The sequence below is a fragment of the Gallinula chloropus genome (assembly GCF_964237585.1).
Source record: "Gallinula chloropus genome assembly, chromosome: 4".
Classification (NCBI taxonomy): Eukaryota; Metazoa; Chordata; class Aves; order Gruiformes; family Rallidae; genus Gallinula; species Gallinula chloropus.
This window is the reverse complement of record NC_140088.1, coordinates 73,764,449-73,783,199: the sequence shown is the minus strand read 5'-3', so window position 1 is coordinate 73,783,199 and position 18,751 is coordinate 73,764,449. Positions and strand designations below refer to the sequence as shown.

Genomic DNA, 18,751 nt, shown 5'->3' with positions numbered 1-18,751 from the left:
AGATGTTTTCCCCAACACTCTGGTAGCCTGCTGTACCCTGTGAAGGAGCAGGTTCACCTGAGGCTGCACCAAAAGCAGCTCCTGTCGTCAGAAGGGCTTTATTTGGCAGCATCCCTCCTGCCACTTGGGGCTGGGGGAGGTGTTTTCATTAAATTTGTTGTGAAAAAGGATCTGTTGTCCTAGTTGCTTCACTTCCATATTAATTGGGGGAAAAAAATAAATATATGTATATGCTAGGGCCAATGTCAAGACTTCTGACAACTAACTACACAGCACAAGAACATTATCTGGATAGTGCAAGACAAAAATGTCAAGACTATACACTTGCACACAAGTTAAAACCACTCTTCTAAGTCCAATTCCCTTTCCCCATTCTCATCCCATTTTGGTTCCTCTGTGTGAAACAGACCTGATGGAAGCTCAGTTTCTTCAAAGCAAGTGCAGAAGGATGCTGATGGTTTTACATGCATTTGGAGACATCCTCAGAAGAAGCAGAGAGGTTGGAAGGAGTTAAAGAAGGTTAGTAGTCTACCTGCCTGTCTAAGCTTAAAACAACCCTAAGTCACATGCTGCTCAACCCACCCAGTCTCAAAATCCTGCTGCCAATCTACCAACAATTCTTCACCCTACATGTTTGCAACACTCTTTTAGACTTTTGGTGACTGCAGACTTGTGGATTCCTAACCATCACCTAAAACAACACGTAAGGGCTATAAAAAAGAAGTGACCACCAAACATAATTTTTAAAATGCTCTAATTTCACCCCCTCTAGTGTTAGGCAGGCACACAGTAAAAATAACAAAATATCCAACTGACAATAGATTTCTGATAGGGGGTTTTTTGGACAATAGATTTTTTTTAAACAATAGAATTTCTGATAGCTTTTAAGAAGACTGAACAATGAAAAAGCCCAAACCTTTGGCACAGAGACTGTTGTAGTGAGCATCCTTGAAGCAGGCAATGCAACAGAGTGAAAGGAGAAAAGCAAAAAGCGGGTGAAGCTATCAGTTCTGGCAGAGGGGAGAGGCTAAGAAATAAACTTTCTAAACTTAAAATAAAGTTCGGGGTGAAGAATCAGAGTTGAAGCCAGGTTGTTCCTGAGTTTGCATGCACACTATGAAAGGCCTGACCAGGATACTTTATCAGAAATAAAACCTGAGTGCTTGAATTTATTCAAGCAGCCTTATTTATTTTGTGCATAACCTTCAATATGAGCTCAAAGGACCAAAATTCAACCTCTACTGCTCAACTCACTGTGCATCCCCAGCAGCATGAAACATTTAAGTGCCTGTTGGATGTGGCTCAACCAACGCCCGTCTGACCTGCCAAAAAACAAAGGCATCAACAGTTCAAAGTGGATTTGTTTTGAACCAGATGCTGGTTTGTGCATATTTAAGAAAAGCAAATGACAAGACCGAAACCTTTCTGTGGCCCAGCAACTGTCACTTTATTTTTCACGCCCCTGACCACACCTGGTTCCTTCGGAGAGCGCTCTGGATGCAAAGCATGAAATAAAAGCTACTTTACACCATCACGTTGCCATTTGTTGGTAACATCTAGCTCCACTACTACTTTTTTTCCATTTAATTCAGCGTTAACTTGCTGCACACTCAACCACACGGAGCTGATGCAGTTGTTTCAACTCTTGCACTGCAGTTTGCTCCACTAGCTGCAAGTTACCTAATTTCAGTGGTACCTGAGAGTTGCCTCCTTTCTCCTGGGCCTACTTTGAAATTCTGAAAGGAGTCAGGTTAACCTTAAACAAAACACCACAAAGAAGTCACAGTTCTCGTGGATGACAATACCTTTTTATTAGAAAGAATACCAAAGTGCTTTCCACAGGATTCATTTAATACAGAGGTTTTAAGAAATAGGATTTTTCCTTTTTATACAGACAGTTCCAAGGTGAAGGTTCTTCAGTGCAAACGGCCTTCTCCAAAATTCTCCTATGTGTAGAATTTCTTCTCTGGATGCAGTAGCTCAAACATTTATGCATTTGACAGGTGTGAAACAGTACTAAAAGTCCATCCTTTAAAAAACATAAGTTATGTAAAAAGCTTTCAACATGTTACACCGACCAACAGGAATGACATCATTTCTTGTCTAACACAGATTTAAGGGACACAATTTCTTCATACAGTCCCTACAAACAGATGCATAAAGGTGCTTTCAGTTCTATCAAGAATAATCATATGTACCAATATAAATCACATTATCAATTGTTACTATGTAGACAAAACTGACACTGTTTTGGGTTTTTTTTGTGTAGATTAACCTTCTGGTTTTTTTAGCTGAGGCCATCCTATGAATGCTTGGTGCTTCCTCTGCTTTGGAACTACATCCGGATGAAAGGAAGGGCACAATGCAAGGTCTTTTCTTCCATTTCCCCCTCACTTTTGGCACATGTTTACAATCATCAGGCTCAACACATATATGCATCATTTGTATGAATTCCATGCTTCACTCTTTACGACTGATTCTATCCCAGTCCCCTTTCTTGCTCAAGTCCTCTCACCCTTCCTGCAAATGACAGGGAGATAGTGCAGCAACTATGCTACAGGACAGCTGTTTCAGTGCAAATTGTCATATACAATGGAATGTATGGAACAAAACAGGGCAGAGGGGTGAGGGGTATCTTCCATGCAATACATTATCTATCTTCTTCATTCTCAGCCAACCTAACTCTGGTAGGAGGGCGATTTTTGCAGATTTTTTAAAACTAAAAACTTCTGCGAAGGACAAGACTCAGTAAGTTACCCTTAAGAGAGCCCATATCAAACCGCTGGCTGCACGCCATTACTCCAAAAGCTACCTTTCCCTAGAGAGACAAACATGCATTCAAAGACAAACATCAAAGGGACAACGGAAATGACTTCATGAGTGAAACAGTCATAGTTGTGCAAGTACTAAACCTGTACATGTATATAAACGTCCTCGCTCAGCTTGCCAGTCACACCCTTGGTTCATTGTTCCTCATTCCTTACGTAAGGAGCAAACCCACCACTTCAGGAAATACTACAGATGCCACCTCAGAGCACACTGCCTCTACACAAGAGTGCTACTGCAACAAGGATATCACAGAGACACTTCTTCCTACAGGACAAAAAGAATCGGATAAGATCCTCTGATCAGTACCTTGACTGTGGGAAAAGGAAGGTCGTTTGTTGTTTGGGTTTTTTTGAAATAACAAGATGCTTTTGTAATACAGCCCTTATACAGGAGGAAAATACACATAACCCCATGTTGTTTCTATACAAATATGCAAAGGTGTAAACAGATGTTACGCTTTCTAAGGGACTTGAAACAAACCCAAAGTTTACCCCTAGGCACTTGTGAGTACAGAGCTCCTGCCTCCCCGATCAGCTTGTACTTGCTGTTTGCTTTGCGACTTCCATCTGGGAGTAACAAACCCAGGAACACCTCCTGTTATCAAACATTTCCAGCCATCAGCGTACCTATTTAAGTAGGTGCCAGCCAACACAGGTTGCCATATAAACACAGGGGTGGGCCCCAGTCCCACTCCCCTGCAGTCCTGCCCAGATCCACAGTCAAGGTCATCTGAACATCTGGAGAGGAGACCTGGCTTTGCAGAAGGTAACCACTTAGAAAACCACAAAGACAACTCAACAGATGGCACTTAGGCACATAAAGACTTAAAAGGAGCTGGGCCTTCACGCTGACTGCCCTAAATGACAATTATTTCACTAACAGGAAAGTCTGTAAGGAGTGAGACCACAGGTCGGAAACAGAGCCCAGCAACCAACATGACCCACGTAGGCATAAAATCAGCCTTGAGAATCCAGTAGCAGTACTGGGTCCATAGAGAAGCTCCCTTAACTTCAAAGGTCTCTGGATAAGAGCATTTTCAACTAATCTAACATTGATCTCCACTAATATAAAAATGTTTAGGAAAAAAGTCGCTGCAAAAGGTCAAGTAGTTTTCCATAAATTTCACATCTATTGCATTTCTTAAAGTAAATGCATAATTTCACGCTACCATAGATGAAGCCAATTTTGCAATTAAGCTTCTTAAAAAAGTAATGTACAGCAAATACCAGACTGGTATCCTCTTTAGTAAAGATTCTGTCTCATTTTGCTGTTTTGCTTATTTTAAATGAGCACATTCAACTTGGAAATATTCAATATGCATCTAGTGGGGCTCCTGGGGAGCCAGAGTGAATTTTGTACCTACTCCTGAATGTATGTATCCTCCACATCGTGTTGCCTGTGACATGTACCTATAGATACCATTTCTGTCACCTAGCATAGAAATGAACCAGTCAAGACCACCCAATAAAATGACCACCTGATTTCAGCTACATTCTCGCCTTGCATGAGGAAACAGGTCTGATCTGCTTACGTACGCAAAGCTTCTAGCTCGGGTTGGGCCCACGCTGCAGCAAGCTGGGGAAGCGTTAAGAGATCTGGTCTGGTATCTATCTGGTTGGTCAGACACTTCTGGCACGACCCAGAGGAAGCAGACGGTTTTCTAGCACTGCCATCTGGAATGGCAGCTCTCCAGCACTGCAGCTGTAACTACCTAGAAGTCCATGAATTATCTAAATATTTATCTTCAGAAGGAGGGCTGGGGGAAAGAGCAATAAAAAAAAAAAAAACCAAAAAAAAGATAAAGAAAGAAAAATAGCAGCAGGAGCCGAGTACATTTCCAAAACCAAGGCAGAGCTACATTAGACCATTTGGCCAATACAGGACTGTGATTCCTCCTAAACAACAGCTGAAGCCTTGTGTGAAGCCACTAATATTTGTATAAAAGCATTTTGCTGGCATAGTTTGTTTCCTGGGGGAAAGCTGGCTATAAACTGTTCTAACCAAAGACGCTTTCGTGTCAGGAAGTTGTATTGACCTTATGAACATCTGTCATTGTAGGTTTGTTAGCAAACTTCCCTCGTGCAGATTTAGCCTTTCAGCAAAAAAACTAGCAAATTATGCATATTCAGAGAACAAACAGCACACGAGCCCCCCCACCCCCCAACAGTGAAACAGGACACTCACAGCGAGTGTCTTCTTAAAACCAGACAGGAAATCTTCACTATACAAAGCAAGAACATGGGGTAGGGGAACAACAAAAAGCCAGTCCTTGGACTAAGGCCCCAAGAGTGCAGAAGACAGTACACTGGACACCGTTATATTACAAACACCTCCTTTTCTGCCCTTCAGAGGTGTAGTAGGGCACTACTGACTTTGCTTACATATCCATTATTAGCCCCCCCCACCCCAACCGTTGGAAGTCCAGCGACATGCAGTTTGAAGCACTGCACCTCTTGATATGCCTCCCATTTACTTAAATGCATAAATCCACTGACACAGTGAGCGTGGAAATGCATAATCCAAACAGCATCTATAAGATGTTACTGCTGTACATAAATAATGACAAGGCACAGAACAGCAACCAGTCCAAGAGCTTGTAGGCCAAGAAACCAGAGCATAACCCAGAAGAATATAATTATTACAGGTTCTACTATCCGTTCTCCGAAGTACATCCTTGTGAAGCCTATTCTGATAAGGCTTTTGTTTAGCTCGCCGAAGAGAGTCCCCATCTTTTTATAGTCATCTACTGCAGGTTCTGTGGTGTGGGTGCTCTGCTCTTGCTGGACCTGCGGACAGAAGAGAGCATTAGGAAATATGTTCTACAGTTGTTTCTTATTACTGTGATTCAGAGCAAGCCTCAGCTGTATCTATTTAGATGTGTAAAAATAAGATACACACACAATAAAGCTACCCCTTAGACCGAGGAATTGAAAACATAGCTTGTGACTCTGGTACAATGTTAAGGATGACACTCACTTGGCCAAACTTGGGACACCTGAAGTGATACTATAAACATATGACAGCCTGTCTCTCCTCCAGATACCACTCGAGAGGGGTAAAGGTCTCCTGTAGGCCATACATCCTACCTGTCTGTGCAACATGGATGCCAGGGCAACCAAAATGGAATCAGATGCCTGTAATTTCAAGGAGGGGACTTGACTGAAGTAGATTTGTTACACGTTATTCCCATAAGATCTTCAGAACCACAAGAATGACACAAAGCTATTAAGCATGAAGAGTAAAGTATTTTGCACCAAAGCACGGAGCTACTATCACCACCAAAACAGGGGCACTGGATTTGTCCAGGAAGGTGGCAAACATCCATCCTGATGTTGGAGTAGAAGCATGTGAAATTCAGGCAAAGGCAGGGAGACCCAAAGACCACAGAGATGCAAACTGGTAGTAAAATGAAGCACCAGGGAGGGGAAATTAGCTCTGCACTTTTCCCAAAAAGAAACATGAGGGGACAAATGCCCAGGAAGGCAGCAGAACATTTTTACATGAAGATGCCCTGTTTAAATAGCACTGCAGAAAACATGTGGCTGTTTCAGCATCTAAACTCTAACTGCATTACAGCTTGAAATCCCACCTCTCCTTCCTCAGTACACAGAGATGCTTTGTACAAAACCTTACTGCCTTAAGTTTGGGTAGGACAGGGCAAACACGCTACCAAGATCATCAATGCTGTTTTCTAATCCTCCTGCTAGGCAGCAAGGAGAACGCATGCAGCAGCTACTTATCAATATCTCAGGCAACTGATCAATAGGTCCTACAAATTGCCTGCAAACGCTGAGGGCAATTAGTCTACTCTTGGATTCAAAGCAAACACCTATCTTCAGTTCTGTCTTCAAGGCTGAAGGCTATGCTGTGTCCCTGGTTACACGGCATGGTCTTGGTAGAGAAGCAGAAGTTCCCTCCCAGAGCAGTACCAACCACTCTGTTAAACAGTAAATAATAAAGTGAATTTCCATTCCCACAGAAAAACATCCAGCCAAGACCAAAGGAAGTTAGGGGTTTTCCCCTCCCACCCTGAGGCCCAACTTTAGGCCATGATGCAGAACCTTCTGACTAAATGAAGTTTGGGTAGAACACCACAGCTGCTACTGAAATAACCCCAACAAAACCCCCAGAGTCCTTCAGCTGTGGGTGCTTGGGTATTTTTTTGTTTTAAATTTGCTTATTCATATAGATTTTTGGTTTAAGCTTCAGTATCCCAGAAGCAGAGGGGTGCAAGAAGCCTAAATGGTAATGACTTTTGCATCTCATTTTTTTGAGATTGTAGAAGAGCTGGAAGGTGGAGAACTACAGCTTTGGAAATGACCACACAGTCCGTTCCAGGCACTTCTCAGCCCCAGGTATGCAGAGATTTTCTCCCTCTCACTGGATACTGAAACCCCTGCTTTCAACATTTTGGATTTAACTATGATTTATTTAATTCAAATAAATGCTGACTCCTCTTTAATTCCAGTGTTTCACATCCAAGGAAGGCAGAGAGTGTCGTGAGCCCCCCCAGGCTTGGGATCATGATGTTACTGGAGGAACCCTCAACCCCTCTACTTCTCAAGAGCACAGGGAAGGAGGCAAACTAGTGGTAGATTGATCACAACAGTCAGGGAAAAGAGAAAGGACATGCTAGGAAGGGAAAACATATTTCCTTCCTGTATGCTGAGATCACATGCCCACAGGGTGATGGCAGAATGTCCATGTCTTTTTTTACTTAGGGTTTTGTCGGTTCTTTGTTTTGATTTTTTTTCCCCCAGCAAGACCTTATCTTGCCCTCTACTCAAACAAGAGTGGATTGATGAATTCCTGAAGCAATCACCAAAGCTAGCTTCTAGGCACAGAGACTGACAAGCATGTGCTTCACTTGACATTTGCTTTGTCATTATTTTTCCAAATATTTTCCAAGAGTTTACAAAACCTTTCAGAAGGATCATGGAAATTCTCAAGATTTCAAAGTCTGCTTCACTTAATTCAGGCTGAGTATGTCTTGCTTCAGAGTAAGGTAGGAATTTGTTTTTCCCTCAACCCCAACCCCTCTACCCCCCCAAGCCCTCAAAAAACACCCAAGTGGGCCTGAAAACCAAACAATGGTCAGCTGTAGAACACAGATGGCATTGGGGTTTTTATTTTTACTGTTGCATAATACTTCACATGATGGACAAATACATTTCTTCAGAGGTGTAGCTAAAATAGAGGCATTAGTGCAAACATCAGTAACATTACAACACTCCAAACTGCTAGACAAGATTAAGTAAACTGTAACACAGCAGCTAGAAGGTCTCTCACTAATTCTCAGGGTGCAGTCCTGCATACAGTTCTGCATACGTGCCGGCAGTACTCAAACCATATCCTCAGAACAAAATACTTTATTTTTCCTCTCCAAAAGTACTTTTCCAAGTGTTTTTAGAAACTGGCTGTCTCCAGTAAGCATGGAGTTCCCAGCTGACTCTTAATTTCCACAGGACTATTTTCATACTGACTCTTGCTGAATCTGAAGCTGGACAGATGCTACCATAGCAGAAAAATGCAGCGAAACGTACCCATCTTGAGCAGCTGCATCACCACCACCCGCCCACCCCAACAAATCACAGCTTCCCTGATTAAAAGCAAAAGAAGTTTCTGTTCCTAAATCACTAATTTGAAAAATCCATGACCCAGCCTTGACTTCATAACTTCTAAGTATTTTTCGTGTATTAAGAGGGATCGGTGCTTTACATGCATCAGCCCCAGAGGAAATACGGTTTCAGGGCTCTTCTCCTCACAGGTAACACACACCTGCTGTGTTAGGGGGAGAGGTCTACTTCATCTGCAGTGATTTGTTTGCCTTTCCTTGCTCTTTCAAAGACAGAAGCGATGGAGAGATTCAGAGAGGCCAGGGGAGCATTTGCTTCCTAACCTAAAGTTTCTTATCAAGCTGTTGGAATGAATTACATCTTAGATTTAAAATTAACTTAAATTGCACTAAGTGATTTTATTTTAGACATACTAGAATCATCAGTGCCCTTAAAGCAAATTACACTGGCAGATTCCTTCATACAAAAGCACAGCCATTATGTATGATTTAATTGCCTCAATTTCCTTTTCATTTTATAGGAGTTTAATACTTTCATGTAGTACAGTTACTTTTTTCCTTATAAATATTTCATAGAATCACAGCAGCATAAAATAGTTTGGGTTGGAAGGGACCTTTAAAGGTCATCTAGTCCAACCCCCACAGAGAGCAAGGACACCTTCAACTAGATCAGGTTGCTCAGAGCCCCATCCAGCCTGACCTTGAGTGTTTCCAGGGATGAGGTATCTACTACCTCTCTGGGTAACCAGTTCCAGTGTTTCATCACCCTCACTGTACAATCTTTCTTCCTTGTATCTAACCTCAATCTCACCTCCTTCAGCTTAAACCCATTATCCCTTGTACTGTCACCACACTCCCTGATAAACAGTCCCTCCCCAGGTTTCCTGTAGCCCCTTCGGGTACTGGCAGGCTGCTACAAGGTCTCTCCTTATCCTCTCCTCCAGGCTGAACAACTCCAAGTCTCTCAGCCTGTCTTCTAGGAGAGGTGCTCCAGCCCTCTGATCATCTTCATGGCCTCCTCTGGACTTGCTCCAACAGCTCCAAGTCTTTCCTGTGCTGAGGACCCCAAAGCTGGATGCACTACTCCATATTTGTCTTCTGTTGTTGCCTTTAAATAATTTAAAATCAAAGTAGAATTATCATATGGACCAGAAGGGGAAGTGTCTGATCTGTCCCACTGCTTAGCACGTATGCGGAATGTTCTCCACAAGCCTACTGCAGCACCCAAAGGTTCCTATTGAGCCCCCTTTTCAGATGTTTGGTGTTATAAAATTTCCCTCCTTATTCAAAATGGCCTGGTTTCATCAACAAAGCTATTGTTTGCTGTCTGCCACTGTTTACTGGCAGAAAGCCAGAACTTGAAAATCTAAACAACTTTACGGTCAAATGGTTTAGGAGCCTGGATGCTTTAAGCAGAACCATGACATGCCCTCTCAGATGCAGGATGCCATAAAAGGCCCTTTTTTCCACATTTAAAGTCTCAGAGGAGGTACTAAGTGCAAGTTCTCTCCACTTCCAGCACAGCTGGTGCTCCTACATCCCTGAAGTGCTTCTGAAAAAAAGAAAAATACTCCCATCTAATTCAGTGTTTTCCTGGACTAGTTTCAAACAACAGAGAAGCTAAAGTCAACTCAGCCTAGTGTACCAAACAAACATCCCAGCTGTGGCTTTACCAGCTTTACGTTCATCACACTAAATACATGTGTTCTGACCACTACTCTTGCTCATGGCAAACTTCTACCACATTCACTCACACTCCCTGCTGCCTAAATTTAGAGAAGCACATGGTAAGTCACAATGGGAGGCCACTCCACACCACTAACAGCTTCTTCCTTACCCCCTTCCCATCAAAGGTGTTTTGACCATGTTGCAAAACGCGAGAACCCATGAGAACACAGCCACCCAAAAGAAACCATCTTTGCAATGACTCCCATGCTACTCACTAGAAGAAAAGCATAAAGTTAGCACCGAACCTTTCACAGTCATTTAACATTTTTGTCTTCACCTCCTATCATAGCCAGTTAAAGGTCTTTTTCCCCTAAATTGCTGGGACCACAGAGTTCCTGCCCCTGACTGCGCATCACATCAAACACCTTTGTCAAGCCCTCAGAGGATGCAGAACACAAATGGAACCAAAGGGGTCATGAACCCACACAGCACGCTTGGGCAGTTACCTTGCTGTGCCCAAAGAGAGCATGGAAGCACAGATGTAGCATTTCTTCTTTCTGCTATCAGCAACACTAGCTCATTGGAGGACAGTATCCTCACACAAAGACTAGATGTCCTTGCGTAGCATCACCAACAAGCTGTGCCTGGAAGTCTCTGCGCTTTCTCCTAGGGACATGGTACGGCCGCTGCTGCGGCACTTTCCTCTGCAAGCAACTGAGCCTGGTGCCCACACCCAGAGCACCCCACACTTGCTGGCCACACACACAGATGACATGTGACAAACTACCACAACATGTGAGTGTGGATGAATCTCTGCATGCTCAGGGATGCCACCCTCGCCAGAACACCTTGGGCCTAGCAGGACTCATCAGTGGTCTGAAAGCAGTGACCTGAGATGCTTCTTTTTTCATCACACCTTCCCTGCCACTACCGTGAGGTGCTATTGGGCCAAAGGAAGAGCATCAGTGGGATGGATGCATTGTCTAGGAGGACCAGAAACCACATGGCTCCAAAGTGACCACAACGTTTCTCAGTCCTGTGACCTTACCACTGCACTAGGTCTGAGGAGAACAGGCAGCGTTACAGCCCTGCCTTCCAGGAATTTCATCTGCTGAAGAAGCAGCTTGGTCCAGAGTTTTCCCACACTCAGCCTGTGACTCTTTTGGACATGGTAAAAAACAATCTAGTAATTGACTTCAGTGAAATAATCGGATGAAGTTCAATGGCCCTTGTTCTGTGGGAGGCGTGGATGAACATAAGGAACCTGCTCCACTTAAAAACCAAAAATCCCTTCAACTACTCTGAAGTTACAAGATTATTCAAAACAAACCAAACAGCACCCCTCTTCCTCTTTTTCATGATTAATGGTTTGAAGAAACCCCAACAGTCTTCTGTTGCTCAGTCTTGTTGAAAAATTCCCACCGCACACTCAATTTGAGAACGGCACTGGGCCAGGTGGAAGTCGATCTCTTTCTCTTTCCTTGAATCAACTGCCCAAAGGGTATTACGCAAACGGGAACTCCAGCGATGGGGAAGAAACGTCCAGTGGTCTGAGAAAATAACTGCTCTCTGCATAAAAGGCTTGTGATTGTACAGTCCCAAATAACGCTGCTGGGCAAAGAGAGAAGGGAGTAAGAAATGGGCATCCACCGAGTTCATCTCCAACACGGAAAAGCAGCAGCATCTCCATATTGTTTGTAACGTGCCTCGCATCACAACTGGTCACATTTACAGTTGTAAAAGAAGGAACCAGAAACAGCATGTTTAAGAGAATTATTTCCACATTAGATGGAAAAGAAACCCCTTCTGAGTTTTGTAGCAAACCTGGTTTATGACATCTGAATGAGATGTTAAAAAACTAAAGTGTGATAAAGAAATGCTGGGATATCACATTTACCCACCCACACATTCTCCTTTTTTCCATAGTAAAAACTTTCCCCTGCAGTATTTAACTCCAGTCATGGCTATTTTTACTCTAGAGAACAGGTGGTGTGTCTGATAGCTTAAGCCCATAGACCCTTTAATGTCAAAAAAGCCATTGAGATGTGACTTCAGCAATATACTCGGTGAAAAATACTACTGTGCTTTTGAAAGGTGGGATATTAACGTTCAGAAGAGAACCTCAAAGCCATCTCTTTTTAGAGGATGCAAACTAAAACGGAAAATACTTCAAGCTCAGCTTTACAGAAAAATATGAGAAGAAAGTGAGTAGATGACAGGCTAGGGTGGAAGAAACCACAAGTTCCGTCCCCTCCAAAACAAGAAGCCGACTTCTGTTGGGTGCAGCCGGGGACACACACCAACCAACACACAGCTACAGATATCTGATAGCGAGGCAGCCAGCAATCCAAGACCGGGGGAAAGGAATTACCCAAACTTGTCGGTGCTCGGCCATCTGACCGCCTGGTACCCTTGGAGATGGGTGACGAACGGCAAGTTCCCGGGTCACGGCCTGCCCTTTCTCCCAACGGCAGCCTCGCCCCGTCGCAAGGCACCACCAAACCCTGCGACACACGGGTTGGACGGGGCAGGCGCTCTTCCTCCGACTCCTCCACATACGCAACCGAGAGTTTCATTACTAGTAACACCTGGCACGTGACGGGGATTTCACCCTGCTTTCTCATACTTAAAAGGACTTTTCACATTTAGTGAAAAGAAAGTGAATTTTGCCCAAGAAGGACAAATACTTTTATTGGGAGTTATTCTGATTTTCTCCCTCTTCTACTGTAACAGGGAGAGAACAGTATCCCTTTGCTAGCATGAAGCCGACGATTAGTATTTGACCTGGTAAATGTAAGCAGTGAAAAGATCTTGATACTCAGCCAACAAACTATTAGGCAAACAAAATTAATTTAAACTGTCTGAAGAAAAAGCCCCACCAAAACGGGTTCGTTTCTCTAGGCTAATTTTAATCTTTTCATATTCAAATATCAGATTAATAGACCAGGAAGTGAGAAAAAAATGATGCCTCACTTCCAGAAGAAAAACAAGACAACCAAAAACTAAACTGAACTTGTTCCTCTGGGGAAAAATAAAAGCAGCTGCAAGAAAACTGTACGAATTCTTACTACCAAGAGAACTTTACAACAGCAACAGAGGGAGTTTAAAGAAAAAAAACTACTAAAGAAAAATTGGGTTAACATTCATTTCATAGCAAGAACCTAGACTTATCAAATAGAAACAAGACGTCTCTATAGAAACAAGCAACAACATAAGAAAAGCAACTGCGCCCTATTCCCTTCAGTCAGCTTTTACAGCAGCTCAAGTTTAAGACCGAGAGTTGCTGGAACAAACTCTGGAATAACTAGGAACAGTTTTGTGTTAAGGAGATGAAAAGGCTTTTCCAGGCAGTGAACTTGTGCCTGTGCCAGGCAGAGGCAGCTTCCCTTGATAAACCGTGTTTGTGTCCCATCGTTTTAGGGATAAATCTCCCCACTTAGTCGGCACCAGATGAGAAAGTGTCACGGTTGAGAATGCAGAACTGGGGAAGACTGAGGGAGAGGAAACCTACCTGAGCCCACACAAAGACCTGCTGCCTCTCCCTGGATTTCAGGCTGCTGTCTGCACTCTGCCTTATGCTCCCACTACTGTCCCTGAAACTGGATCCCATCCATGCTGCCATTTTGCATAGGGATGAGATCAGAAGCGATTTCTAATCTATCTTTTCCTTACATCTGCAACACTTTATTTCCATAGAATTTTGTTTATCAAAGATCCCCCACTAAAGCCAGTCAGCTTCACCCAGCCAAAGGCTTGCAACCCACTGTATGTTCAGCCTGGTACTGATGCACTAGTTTGCTGAAAGGCAACAGCTGCTAATTTTGCCTGTTAAGAAGACATTTCTAATCACTTTTACGTCCAGGATAATTTTTTCTTTTAAAAAAACTGTGATCTTCACATTATTCAAGCAGAACATGCTACCCTATCTATTGTAGGTACTACAGGTGTGTCTGAAGGGTTTGTTTGGTTTGGTTTTTTTGCTTTGTTTTTCTTCAAATGCTAGCAACCCTCGGTAAGCACACTGGTGCTTTTTAGAAAGTTATTCTCAGATATTATTGCATAGCTAAGGTCTTCTGCAGCAGCATTAAATCATCTGTAGAGCCAGAACAAATTTGGGATTCAGCCTTCCTTGCCAGGTATTACTATTTTTGGTTCAGAAAGAAATCCCAACAACTGCAAGCAGCAGAAACCTACAATTTTCAGATTATCTCAGCATGGAATAAATTTGAAATAGGTTTCTAGCCTTAGGCAGCACTGTTTCCACACATACAACTTTACTTTAAAACATTCTCAGCCTTACGACTGAAATGATAACCTTCCAGCCATCTAGCCATCCCATGAACAATTTACATGATAAATACCACAAGGCTGTTGACTTTATCCTCTAGACAATTTTTTCCTTTTCTGCTCATTCTTTCCATGCTAGGGAAACACTACTGATATCAGAAACTTAATCAAAAAGGTGAGGAGCTGACACACATACTTCTTTGACATAATTTGGTAATAGCTTTAAACCTAAACCCATCTATTAAAAGACAAAATGCTCCAGTTGAAGAGAGAAAACACTGTTCAAAATAACAGCAAAACACCCCAAAGGGGTGTAATTCAGGTTAACAAAAAGGTGATTGTCTAAGCTCATTTATCTACTTGCAAATGACCGTTCCACACATTGGCTTTGCATTTCAGCATTTTCTATAAGTGTTGGTTTCAGCGTAGCTGTCAGAGCCCTTCAGACTCTGCACATCCCAAACTGGCCAGACATGAAGATCCTGGAAATTTTGCCATTGTGTTCAACTTAGGTTAGAAGAAACTAAACCCCACTGCAGTTCAAACAGAAAAATTTCAGTAGAGGAGAGAGCCATAGTACCACAGCTTTCAGAAACTGCCTGCTGTAACACTGCGTGGCTTCCAGGTCCCCGTGGATGGACCTGGTATTGTGTCTCCTGCTAACAACCCCTCAGCCCTGCCTAATGTAGGACTTCAGCCACACATGTTTGCGTGTGTTCCACCTTTCTATTCTTATTTCATGGCTTAATTTACAGGCGTTGATGAGATTCAGAGTGTAGTCAAATGATAAAGGCTAACCTATTTCAGAAAGTGGGTTAGGGGAGGATATTTGAGGTCCTTAACTCTCGCAATGTGGAAAATACAGGACAATACGTGCGTCTAACAAGTATCAGCAGCTAGGGAAAAAATGGGAACTCACAGGGCGAAGCAGCGACCTACTCCCACGGCTTTCGGTGCCTTCACGTACCGCTTGTGAGCACCGACGAGGCAATACAGGAGAGGTGGAAGAAACAACCCAGGTCCTGCAGTGCTCCGAAGACTAAAGGGCAATTATTCTCATCTTTGTATGCAAACCCACAAAGGGCATTAATCACAGTATCATCCAGTTCTGCTTTTAAATCTAATCACTGTAGTAAGTAATTCCACAGTCTACTGTAATAATGAAACCCAAAGGCTATGCATAACACGTCCTCCTATTAGCAATATAACCTTCTATTCTTTTAAAACATACCTGCCAGTCATTTCAGTAAGCACGTCCTTGCTGACATAATAATAACTTTCAATAAAAAATTAAAGCCAGAGGGCTTGGCATTACATACACAGATTTATTTCCAACAGAGTACTCACTTCTAAAAAATTATTGCAGGATATATATACATTGTTATTTAGGTCCTGCTTGTCAGAAGGGTATTTAGTTACTAGGTATGATCTTCCTCAAACTGAGTTAATTCTGGAGAAGAGAGGAAGCAACACATCACACCCAGGTTACCTCACCTAGAATAGCTTTAAACAAATGGCCAAAGCACTTGCTCTCATGCAGGCTTTACTTCATACGAGCTGAGAGAACTAAGAATTTACACCATAACCACAGCAGATTTTGGCCCATTTCTTTTGCATCGCACGTAGCACCAAGGTGGTATGCCTATTTTTTACTTCAGAAGAGAACACGGAACAGGAAAACATAGGCTGAGGACCAGCAGTTACATGAACAGTGCAAACACCCTCAGCAAACACAGTGGCAAGGCTAGGGAGGGACTCCTGGTACGGACCCAGCCTGGAAACAGCACTGCTGCCTGCTGGAACCGCACAGCTCAGCAAGAACCCCTCCATGATGGAAGAGAGGGTGGTGGAACCCATTATTTTGGGAGAAATCTGGACACGTTCACATGAGCAAAAAAGTGACAAGATAGGACTAGGATTGATGACCCTGGAGCCGTTCCAAATCAAGCTACACATCTGTGCTCCTCTTGAACGAGAGCATCTGTCAAAGTTTGCAGCAAGCATATGTACTGCTAAACCCTCACCCAGCTTTTGTCCTCCCTGCAGGTAAAAATACAATGCTCCTATTTATTTGTCAAATTATGATTTTTGTTTTACTGCTGTTATATACAATGCTCACTTTCTGTACGTGTATTAAACAAAGGCCACTGATATTCCTTACTTCCAAATCCAGACTATTATTGGACCTGCTCCTGGCACCTCAGTATGCAGAAAAACTCCACACTATGACAGTGAAACTTTCCCAGCAAACAGGGAGGATTTTCTCCTTCTTCTTCACATCCTATTAAAATTTCCACCTTGCTATCCTAACCCTAAGCCCAACTTGTCAGAAAGGGTCATGATCACGTCCTGGGCCTGAAAGAGTTCCTCTGCCAAGCATGGCTGGAGCCACCCAAGCAGCACCTTCACTGACTTTCTTTTAAAAAGTGTTTAAGCAGCTTTGGAAAGCAGCTCTTCAGCCTGCCCCATCCCCTGAAACCACACCACTCATCGCTAAGAGAGAAGCAGCGCTAAACCTGCACAGAGCTCCCTCCTTAGTGGGGAGTCACAACCAGTTTGAGAGCAGCCACATCAGAAACTATCTGATGCAACTTTCTAACCTCTCTTTTTAGAGACGGAAGGGCTAGAACCAGGGAACATTTCTGACCCTCCCAAGATTTTCTGCAGAAGGGCTTGTGGCCACAGAGGGGAGAACAGCTGCACCTCTCAGCACACCTGGCTTTACCCTACATTCAGGTACGTGCCCTGCTCTGCCCCATTTTGCTAGGGAAGGGGACAAGGAAGATGCACACACTTACATAAATGGTCACCGAGCGATTTTGCAAGTACCAGCATCTTTCCAAAGTGGCCCACTTCTAGCTGTAACGTCAGGAAAGTACTACCAGATGCTTTCAAATCTTAAGCTGTGCAAGGGCTGTGTAAGGGCTCGCTTATGGCTCAGCGCAGTCACCGCATGAGACCTTTTTAACAGAAATAATTAACAAATTAAACAAAACTGTCTGGAAATTACTATGGGATGTACTCCAGCAGCTCTGCTTGCCCCTGTGCAATTATCAGTGCTGGTGGGTTTCTCTGAACTGCCCAAGGCACTCAGCGCGGATCATTACATCCAGGCACAGAATATGAAAAAGGTTGTGTTCTCCCCCCCCCCCCCCCCCCCTTTTAAATGAAACATCAATAAAGGTGCATTAAGAACACTGCCTTTGTTTAAGCACCGGGACAATGCTGCCTGCAAAACAAAGGGTGCGTGGAAAGCCATTTTACAATCAACAACAGGGAAGCTCAGGGAGTTCCCTTTATTTCCTGACCGAAAAGCCTCCTTCCATCCATCCACCACCCCATAAAAACGCGTTCCCTGAAGAAAGCAGGCAAGTCAAAAAACCCGACTTGATGCCTTCACCCAATGCGATTACAATCCGTCCCGTTTCCTAAGCAACAAAGCGCCTGAAAACTTAAAATATTTAAGCGAAGCGGCTGAAGTCTTTAGAAGAAAGACTGAGAGATGAACTACTGGGGGATTCCGGGGACGGCAACAGCTCCCGTTATTGCCAGCGGGATGTTCCGCAAGCCGGTGCTGTGCGGGGACCACCCTCGCGCGTCCCCTCCCATCCTCTTCCCCGGGGACTAAGCGCCTCGGGGGGCAGAACGCGGCCAGGCGGGTGCACCGGGGGTACTCCAGCATCCCGCGGGGATACTCCAGCATCCCGCGGGGGCTGCCCCACGCGGCTCGGCTGCGTTGCATAAGCCCCGCCGCAATGGAGCGCTACCCGGGAGCGTCTCGCCCCAGCGCCGGGCGGTAACGGCAGTGCCACGGAACCAAAGGCGTTCACGGTTTTCTCTCGCCTGACGGCCCGGGTAGCCCCGGGGCCGGGGCAGGGGCCCGCTGACACCCACCTGCTCCTCCGGACGTCGCCGGTGCCGGGCGGGCGCCGCCCCCGCTTCGCGCTCGCATTCCCCGAGCGGCGGCGGCGGCAGCAACAGCAGCTCCGCCGCCGAGCCCATAGCTCCTCCGCGCCGAGCGAAGCCACACGCTCCCCGCCGCTACCGCCTTGGCGGGGCGGGACCGTCACGGGGCCCGGGAGGGCGGCGCCGCGGGGAGCGAGGAGGCGGCCCCTGGCACCGGCCCCGCGGCGGGGGTGGCGGGCCCGGGTAGGGAGCGGCTGCTTCTGGGTCCCACCTCAGGCGAAAGCTGCTGAAGGCCTCCGGCCCGGGGACGACTTGCCGCTAGTTAAAGCGCAGGACCCCCAAAACCGGATTTCCCAAGCTTTTGTTAAAGCCAGGAAGCGCCATGTGTTGGCAAAGCCTTAATTTTAGCCCCGCTCCTTGTGGCATGTCCCTGGAGAGGGGATGCCTGACTGGCAGTGGGAGAGGTGGCTCTGGCTGTTCTTCCCC

The 18,751-nt window shown here is 44.6% G+C and overlaps 1 protein-coding gene across 1 annotated transcript; it reads right to left on the bottom strand.

The window, feature by feature from the left end:
* Positions 1 to 5,369: 5,369 nt before the first annotated feature.
* On the bottom strand, positions 5,370 to 18,381 carry FAM241A (family with sequence similarity 241 member A; the record flags this gene model as incomplete). The annotated part of the gene is made up of 2 exons (XM_084263751.1): positions 18,254 to 18,381; positions 5,370 to 5,615 (listed from the first exon to the last, which is right to left on the bottom strand). The coding sequence occupies exons 1-2, from the start codon at positions 18,359 to 18,361 to the stop codon at positions 5,370 to 5,372; spliced, it is 354 nt and encodes a 117-aa protein (XP_084119877.1). The 5' UTR covers positions 18,362 to 18,381.
* Between the last annotated feature and the right edge of the window lie 370 nt (positions 18,382 to 18,751).